Source organism: Psammomys obesus, unplaced genomic scaffold (genome assembly GCF_907164565.1).
Source record: "Psammomys obesus unplaced genomic scaffold, mPsaObe1.curated_primary_1811, whole genome shotgun sequence".
Lineage (NCBI taxonomy): Eukaryota > Metazoa > Chordata > Mammalia > Rodentia > Muridae > Psammomys > Psammomys obesus.
The window spans coordinates 1-9,785 of NW_026595121.1; the positions used below are offsets into that span (position 1 = coordinate 1).

The 9,785-nt window shown below is 43.3% G+C and overlaps 1 protein-coding gene across 1 annotated transcript; it reads right to left on the reverse strand.

The window, feature by feature from the left end:
* Positions 1-1,377: 1,377 nt before the first annotated feature.
* On the reverse strand, positions 1,378-5,233 carry LOC129685668 (phosphatidylcholine:ceramide cholinephosphotransferase 1-like). The gene is made up of 2 exons (XM_055619173.1): positions 4,398-5,233; positions 1,378-1,442 (listed from the first exon to the last, which is right to left on the reverse strand). Exons 1-2 carry the CDS (start codon positions 5,036-5,038, stop codon positions 1,421-1,423), a joined length of 663 nt encoding a protein of 220 aa, XP_055475148.1. The 5' UTR covers positions 5,039-5,233; the 3' UTR covers positions 1,378-1,420.
* Positions 5,234-9,785: the final 4,552 nt, after the last annotated feature.

Below are 9,785 nucleotides of genomic sequence, written 5' to 3' on the forward strand. Positions count from 1 at the left end.
TGTGTGTGTGTGTGTGTGTGTGTGTGTGTGTGTGTGTGTGTGTGTGTAGATCATAGGATAACCTTTGGGAGTCAGTTCTTTCTTTCCACCATATGGGTTCTGAGATCCAAATTCCAGTTTTAAGGATTGGTAGTAAGTGTCTTAATGGAGCATTTTGTTGACCTTACATAATTCTTCCAAAATACAAGTATGTTTGTGGCATTACCACATATGACATTAAATCTGCACATAACTGATTCCATTTGAGACACTGTCCCTATCTCACTAGACTCTTAAGTCACAGCTCTCCCCCAGCTCACTGGGCCATTACAAATACTCTGGGGGTCAACTGAGCCAAAGAAATAAACCTACCATCAAACAGCTAGCTATGTCTCCTATCTGAAACATTGTTTCCCAAATAGCTACCTGGGATTGTCTTTCATGTGACTCAAGTGTCTTCTGAATTGCTATCTCATCAGTGGCCTTTGATAATGACCCAATCTGAAAATATCACCTCAGCCCTATTTCCAGCATACCCAAGCCCTTATGCTGGCTTGGTGTCTCTAGCTTCCTTACAGTAGCTGTTGGCATCACCTCAGCCTGCCTCCCTCTGGTTACTTCACTGGAGGCTCTCTCCTCTCCCCAGCACTCCCCAGGACCTAGCGCTGCTGGCAGACAGTAGGTTGCTCACTGACTTCAAGCTGAATGAATGGACAGGTTTAAAATAAACACCTTGTGTTTAAATGCACCAGGCTCCGCCACAGGCATCGGGATAAGATCTATAAAACTTTAAAGAGACACACATAGAATGGACAGCGATATGAGCTACAGTGTACAGAGAACTGGACTAGTAGCAGGTAAAAAGGTCAGACTTCAACTCTACTGTGAAGAGCCCTGAGCTTCACAGACAAGAAGTTATTTCTTTTTCTGTTTCCACAGTGTACGTCCCTAATCAGAAACAAAAAGAAGAGACATTCCTAAACACAGAATTGACTGAATTAGAATTGACTGAACTCAGACAACTTAGACTGAACTTAGACAACACCAACTGACTGTTGTTGCTTCTAGAGACAGGGTGGGTGGGAGTGGGATGGTGGGGAACAAGTTAGAAAACTTAGTCCCAAATCTGATTTCGGTCAAGGAGAGTCTGAGGCACCTAAATCACCACACTCAGTCTTACGCTCACCCTGTAAGAAACCCTGACTTGTAAGCTACAGTGCTGTCTTCTCCTTGTAGGGTTTGCAATGTCCTGACAGGGTGGGGCCACAGAAAACATGCAGGCGTGCCACCATTAGCTGAGAGCCATACACTGAGACCTAAGTCTCGGCTCCATCAGTCTCCAAGCTCAGAATGCTCTTTATGGTTCTTTCTTAAAACAGGGGTACCTGGTTTGCAGTGAAGTCTGACACAAAGGCAGAGATTTCCCGGGAATTTTTCCTAGTCAGTGGCTTGAAAGTCCAATTCTAAATGGGAGACAACATTATTTACAATTTTAAAAACCAAAAGAAGTTCAGAAGTTATTTTCACAGAAAAGGACAACTGTATACAACATAAGACAGAGCTGAATGTCACAAATTCGGAACCCAGGTGTTCAGAACTCTGAACGTCTGGCTATAAAGGGCCTGTTGGTAGTGGATGTTGGCCCAAATCCCAGCGATTTTACTTCTTAATTAGTACATTATCCTTTTTGGCTTTATCTTTTCTTTAAAGATAGAAAGTACAAAGGAGAGAGGGTAGGCTGGCTTTTTAAGGACTCTGGGGTTCTTAAAGTCAGAATAATTTAGGGAAAATTTGGGCTTTGTTGGGACCTTAATACCAGCCAAGCAACTTTGATTCTGAATAGCTGAGTAAAATGGTTATTGGTAAACCATCCAGCTGGTGGATGCTACAGAGATGGGCCAAACTCACAAGAGTCAAACACAGAAGCAAGGAAAGTCAAGGAGAACATCCCATAACCAGGAAGGTCCATGTCTTCAAAACAGTGGATAAATGTTACAAAGCAAGAGCCAATGAACTAGAAACAAGGGTGGGTGCTAGGGGGCAGTGTACCTATGGAACAGTACAAAAGACTTAGCCTTCCTGATGAGAGCCAGGATGCCAGTCGTCAGCATACACCTGTTGCTCTATCAGTTTGTCGCCTCCCACCTAATCCAGGTCTGGGGTGCCACATACATTGGGAGAGGTCCCAGACAGGAGGGGGGTGCTGGGGACAACAGTCTATTTTCAAAGGTGAAAGCCAGACTGAGGACCTTAAAGAAGCTTTACCTGGATGCATTCAAGTTCAAATTACCTGACTAATCAAATTCCACGACAGTAGCTTGCCCAGCAATGCCAGGGCCAATTAAAAAAGAGTTTGCTAAGACAACAGAAACCGACGAAGAAGCTGTTGTTTTGTCTGTGAGAGGAATAAGGCTCCTGAGATGAAAAGGTTCAGCTAAGTTACCTAGTAGGCATATAAAGCCATAGCTCGGGCTAGAACCCAGGTGGCCTAACCCAGCACTATTCCAACTGGTTTACTGCTATCGAATTTATTTATTTAAATAAATACATTAGTACAGTCGTGGCAGTAAGTGCCAGAATGCCAAATTAGAAAGTTTAAGGAAAAACAGATTTTATGAAAATGCCCTACTAGAAAAATGAAACATTTAAAAGAAATTAGTCTTGTGATTAAGACGTTTCCTTAGAACAAGGTTGAAATCATAAAAATCTCAATTCTGTGATAGAATCATCTGGGGTAGTAAATTTATCTGTGTGTACAAATTTTGATGAAAAACCAGAAAGTGAACTTATAAAATCAAAGCAAATTTTAAGAAAGGAAAAGAAAAAACAAAACAAAACCAAAAAAACCCTAGGTAGTTTAATTTGAGCTCCCCTCCCCTCTCCGAAGGAAAAGCGTGGGAAATGTTTCCAATGGGCTTTTACAGGGAAAGGAAATGTCCCTAAGGGAAATACAGGACTAGTCAGTCAACAGCATGTATTCAAGAATTCCAAACATCTTTATTCCTGAAGCCAATTCCTCTCAAAACCAAAGCAACAACTTTTTTTCCCCCAGCAACTCAAAGTCAGCGTAGCTCATCAATTTTATTTCAAATTCTACTAAAATTATCAAATTGTCAAACTGGTCCCACATAAACCCTTGGCTACGTCAATGGCTTGTGAAGAGTGAAGACGGTCTCCCTGGTAGAGTTGGCACGTGCCTTCCCTTTCTCCTTGCAGGTATGACTTCATCAACTAAGAGTTTATCCAACACCAGGAAAGCACTCAAAAAACTCAACCGAAACTCTCCACCTGCATTTTGTTTCTAGATATGGCTTCTTTACCACCCAGCCATACTTTGGCTCAGGCAAGCAGTCTACCATCATCACTAGCATCCCCAGAGAGAGTGGCAATTCCAGGTCTGTAGGGAAACAGCCCAGGTTTGGCCTCAGTCCCAGGTATGGCCCTGCTCGCTATGTGGACTTGGTGACATTGCCCTAGGGGCAATGGCAGGAAGCTTGTGCTGTGGCCAGAGCACAGTGGTACCTCCTACTGATGCTCCCAAGTTCAGTGAGTAGGAAGAAATAGTAATTCCCAATCTCCAACTGCATATGGGGAAGCCACAAAGATGTTCCACTAGAAAGAAAATCAGACACCAAGCACAGGACAATTAATTAAAACAAGGGAAGATGTTTATCTAAGTGAAAGCTCCCTTTAAGAGGTCCCTGTTGTGTTTAGAGAGCTTAGGACAAGAAAAGTCACATTGGATCCAGCTAAAACTAAATACAGGTACTTACTGAGAAACTCAAGGATAGCCCCTTAGTGTTTTAAGTGCCACACAGTCTTTAAGGTGGAATCATACAGATTCTGTAACATTCTGCCTGCTTAAATTAAATGAGATATCAGTTTTTTTCCCCACCAAAGCCATTGGAGAATAGCTGTCTGAACTCTACATGTCAAAAACTATGAATACTTACTGATAAAGTTCTGGGTCTGATGGGGGTTGAGGGTGGGGTAGGAGATATCCCACTATTTACAGCACATAAGCCAACTGCCAACAATTCACCAGCCAAGTAAACACCTAAACAGCAACCAAGATTAAGCAGAGTTGTGACCCCCCCACCCCAGTCTACCGTTGTTCAACAGCCTGCACTCTCTGAAGATGCCTGAGTATTTCTTTCCTACTACCTGAAAACACAGATTGTCACTACTTAGTCTTAATTCTGGGGGAATCTTGTATCAAACAGGCAGCAAGCACATGCATTCTCAAGCTGTAGGAGCTTCAGTTAGTCCTGTGGGGTGAGAGGTTTCAACATGGAAAGGAATGGAAATCACTAAGCTTTGCTTTCAACACTTGGTGCATTTCATTTCCAAGGAACGACTAGATACCCAATGGCACACTCATCACCGATGGTTCTTACAACGACGCTTACTCTACTTACTTGTATTTTAAGAGCAGCCACTGAATTAACCAGAGTCCTACAAGGATCATGCCGTTAATTTCGCAAATAGAAAAGGCCCACTGCACCCGGTTAAAATGGTCAAAAAATGTGTCCGGCAGTGGAGGCTGCACCTCCTTAGGAGGCACTCGTTCATGGACGACTGAGATCATCACTGTAGTGAGAACAAAACAGGAAAGTGCATAAAGAAAGGCCAGAAAAGTCTTGCCCCACTCCATGGGGTACTGGGAGCGCTCCAGTTCTGGCATGGGGATCTTTATCATTTCTTTCCTATACCCATTTGGCATTCCGTTGGGTTTAATCTTGATGCTGAAGCTGCCATCGGGGTTGGGAATGTCAACGCCAACGCTGAGGTGCCCATTGGCGTGGCCATTCTTGTGTGCTTCCATATGGTGCTCCATCTTTAGGGTCTCTATCATGTCTAAGAGCCGCTGACCATTGTCAGACGAGACTCGGCACAGTGGGGGTTTTCTGAAATCCTCTGGGGTTAGGTTGATCAAGTCCTGGCCTGTGAAATGCTCTAGAGGTTCACAGTATTCTGGCATAGCATTCTCCAGCAGCCAGTCTGCCACCTTCTTGGGTGACCAATAAACCACTTCCTTCATGGTACTGGCAGACAACATTCAGTACCCCCAGCTTGCTCTCAGACGTCAGCAGTCACTGTTCATACAGGGCAGGACACTATCCCTCCTTGGCTGGTTCATCTTGTTGGGTCTCATGAGCAGAGACTCATTTGGCAAGATGGTCAGGGCAGTTTTAAAACACTTTGTGCAACGGTGTCCAAACATTAACTTGACTCATTTCTGAACAGGGTTCTTCCTTCTGTGGGAGCAAAAGAAAAGGTCAGGACCATGGGATTTCCAGATCAGTTCCTTCAAAATACAAAGAGGCTTAATGTGCATAATGAAAGAAGGGCAGCCATTGGGGAACTCTCTTTCAAATGTGCTAGTCTCAGACACTGCTCATTCCCCGGTTACCAGCCTTTGGTGACAGAGCATTAAACTTGACCTGGAAATATGTGAGGGCAGAGGCAGCAGTGGACGGGTCTCCTAAGGAGAATAACTGAATAACTCAGCAGACTCTGGACACTGCTCAGCAGAGACCACTGAGTTTCTCTGTACCTAACACACTTCCATGACATAATGTGAGACAATCTGGCAAACCGGTTTAATCTATTAATCTCTCTGGTGAGGAATGTTGGAAATGTGCACAATACATGACAACGTAGGTGTCACAGAAGAAAATCACAGAAATGCTGAACATAAGACCATCTGGGCCCAAAAGTCACTTTTTCCAAACATACATGAAGCCTTATATGGGCGTAAGTTCCACTGCAGCTGGCTGGGTTGACATACAGGCAGAGGCCAAGGCTTTGTTGACCTTTCTATCCTCAGTCCCTCCATACCTCTGTAGATCCCCATAACTTGAAAAAAAAAAAAAAAGAGAGAGAGAGAGAGAATTGATCCACCTCTCATTTATAAAAGAGGCTGAGTTCTATAAAAGTCAAATGACTTGCCCATAGTCGAATGTGTAGGGGGGATATAAGTCTAGGTTATGTATTCATTAAAATACTTAACCAGTGGTGTAAAAACAATCAAAGGCCTATGCTTTAGGGAACACTCAAAAGCAGGATCCACCTATGCAGACATACAAAACAGACACAACCTCAATCCTTGACTAATTAATACACAGTACTGCAAAAAGCAAGCGGGAAGACACAGCAGCTAAGTTATACTTGATGATTCTGAGTGCATTCCCATTCTTCTGCCACTGACTTCCTTAGTAAGCACCTACTACTTTTATAACAGTCCCTAAAAAATTAAGAAAAGCTTAAAGCAGAAGACCCCCCAAAAAATCAGAACAACATAGCTATGAAATACGGCTTTGGTCCCAGCACCTCCCCTACTTGCCCATTGTTTGGGCTTCGGCTTGTTAATCTTTAAAATGGGTGTAGAAACAATAAACCATTTTCTTTATAGGGTTGTTGGCAATGACTGAGTCTATATATGAAAGTAGACAAAACAGCTGAGCTCTGTAAGTAGTGATTTTTCAGAGGATTTTGTTGGTCCTTTCTTATCCCTTTTCAAATTATTAATCGTATTCATCAGCCTCTGTTGACTTTCTCTCTACCAGTTGGATTTTCTCTGATGCGATTATTGTTGTGTTAACCACAGAAACCTTTCCACAGACCTAAAAGTTTGCAAGCTGGAAATTACTAGTGAGATCGTTTTCCTGAGAATGTTTTCATGGGAGAGTATCTGGGAAAGTGTCTTGTGCTTCAGCGAAGTACACTCAGCGCGTACTGTCATCTTCCAATTGTACACGTTAGGATGTTAAATACCGGACACATTCCCGAGTAGAGAGAATGCTCGCAGAGACATCTTGCATTGACTATCTTAAGCTGTCCTCCTCCCCCACTCCCCTTTCTCTCTAACTAGTCTCTCTCACATTTATCCCCAAATTTGATTCTAGAGTGAGGAAAGACAGCATTTATTCTCCCAGTTTCCCATTTCCAACAGCCCCAGTGGCAGTCCTGGGCACTATATAACCTCCCTGCCATGCTCTCTTGAGGACACTTGCAGACTCCCAGAAGTAGCTGCGAGCCTTACAAAGGCAGCCATTTGAAGCAGCTACAGCCTTCATGTCCCAGGGCTCAAAATCCACTCAAACAATAACTGGCCAATATTATTACAAATATCCCTAGCATTGTACAGACTATTTAATGGGAAATAAATCCAATAATCTCACTAATATTGAAAACTCTTTTAAACTACCTTAATAGTCAAGACAGTCAATGTGACTTTCTGCACACTGCTAGCCACTGCTGAGAAACCCCAAATACGGTAAGGATGGCCCACAGTGCTGAAGGCATGCCTATCAAACTTGAGTCTTTGCACAGGTTGTGCAGTACATGAGGTCTGTCTCCTAGGCATGAGACCCAAGGCCTCTCCACAAGCACTCCTCAAGAAATCTAGGGCAAGTGCCAGTGAAACCCTCAACGTCTGGTAGAGAATACTAAAGAAAAAAAAAATCTTGATTTCATGTTCAAGCCCAAGGGAAAGGGACACTGGCTTTCCCCGAGTTCTTCATCCTCCCCATTCCATGACCAGTACAGGAAGTGTGCCACTATCTGAAACTGTCAGGACCACATACTACACTTAGGCCAGACTTTTACCACTTCTCCAAGATGGAGAAGTAGACAAACCAACTCTTACTATGAGATGACAAACTTCAAAACAGGTAGGAATCAAATAGTAGGAGACAATTTAATGTACCGCAGTGGTTCTCAACCTTCCTGATGCTGCGACCCCTTAATACAGTTCTTCCTGTCGTGGGGACCCCAAGCATAAAATTATTTTCATTGCTACTTCAGAACTGTAATTTTGCTACTTTTACAAATCGTAATGTAAATATCTCACGTGCAGATGGCCTTAGGCAACCCCTGTGAAAACACTGGTCATTTCCCAAAGGGGTCGCTAGCCACAAGTTGAAAACCAATGATATAGAACAAAACATCTCTCTGGCAAGGCAAGCACTTCAAGCATTGGCTAAATAGAGGAACAACAATCTTGCAAGGTCCAGTCCATCAAGCCATTTCTGACAGCAAGAGGAACTCTCCAACACAGGCTACAAGGCAGGCCAACACTTCCCATTCTGTAGCCACTGAGGACCACAAAAGCATTCTCTCCTGAACACAGACCCTGTACCCCAGCCTGGAATCCCATCTTCTCTTTGACAATTAGTACAAGTGTTCCCTAGGTCTTCTATGTCCACAGTTTTCCCCCATCCTCTGAATTCCTTCCTCACTAGCTTCTGTGACACACAACAGAATCTAACCATCCAGTGTGTTTGTGTATGGGAGCACTTAGATCACATCCGGTGGGGTAAGCATGTCAGACAGCCAACACCGGTGCCTTATTGAAATCCTTTACCTGTTCCTAAGCTATTTCATCTAAAAAACAAGCCGAATAACTACCCCACCCACCTCCACACAGGCTACAAAATCCAGTCAGGTTAAGGGAATAAAAGCCACAAGTTCCTCCATTAAGCATCATATTCTTTAAATCATGTCCTACCTTCTTTTCCAATGCCCAGCTGGGCCCACAGTTACCCCTCATAAATGCTTATGGAAGCTCTCATTTCTAGGGAACATTTCTAATGTCCCATCTCTCTAACACAGAAGCTTGGAAACAAGTACACTTGTGCTGTTTTCCTGCAACGGAAGCTGGAGCTAGGCACCGGGAGAAGTGACTTCTGTGGCAGTGGCCTGCTGGAAAGTGGTTTAGCTTTCCAGTGGCCACTGCTGCCAACCTTGTTTCGAGACTCCGGGGCCTGGCTGTAGATGCGAAAGTGAGAAGCTCATTTTCCCCCTGGCTTCACTCACTCAGCAGAGATATAGTGAAGCATTTCCAGATTGAGACAGGCAAAATGTCTTCACAGCTTGACCTAGAAGACAGGTCATCTTGAGTAACAACTACCTTCATCCAGAAAAGCTAAGCTAACTCACAGCCGAGCTTATTGGACTTACTGCACAATGTGGGGAAGAAATAACAAGAACGAGATTGAAGTCAGCACTTCCTCCTGAAATATTCCATAATTTGACAGATAGTAGAGGGATGGGATCTCTTATTCATCCTTAAGGTTAAAGTCTAGTCAGATTTTGATTTGTTTAAAATTTTATACATAGGGAAGATGTGGCTTTACAGCTCCAGGGCTTTGGGGGACATTCCTGCTGCCAGACAGCCAACAGCCTCAAAGACTTGTGTGGGAAGAGTGGCATCTCGGTGCTCTATTAGTTAAAGGCAGACCGGCACATGCTCACTATAGGATGGGAGCCTAGCAGGACCTTCTATTTGGTCACAACCAAGTGAAAAATAGTTACACAAAAATTCAACTGGGTTCAGGTTCTTAAAATAGATACTTCAGTCTTTAACATTATAAAAGCCTTTCAATGATATGCCACAGCACCATATAATGAATTTATAGTTAATTATGAAAGAAGCTACTACATGGCCTTGTTACCTGGAAGAGTGTCTAGGAATAAAACAGCGTTAATGTTAACAAAAGAATGTTTACCACCAGAATTCTGATGGTGCCACCAGAATTAAGTGGGAATCAGGGCTTTAAAAATTAAAGCATTATGATAGCAACCCCCGTACTCGGGAGTTTGAGACAGGAGGATGGTGAGCCTGGAACCAGCCTGGGCTAGAGAGCAAGACCTGTCTCAAAGACCTGTTACAACAGTACACCACCTCCCCAAAAGACTAGAATTAGGAATTGATTAAAAACAAACTATAAATCAATAATTCATATCACTTTACTATGAAACAAACTGACATTTTACAAAAGCTTAAGGTTTAGATAAGGGTT

What these genes read in the sequence shown, in the direction of transcription:
- LOC129685668 (XM_055619173.1), bottom strand. Translation starts at nt 5,038, where the DNA reads ATGTTGTCTGCCAGTACCATGAAGGAAGTGGTTTATTGGTCACCCAAG. An exon ending in TGGCTGCTCTTAAAATACAA is followed by an intron (nt 1,443 to 4,397) that starts GTAAGTAGAGTA and finishes TCTCCCATTTAG; the next exon opens with AATTGGACTTTCAAGCCACT.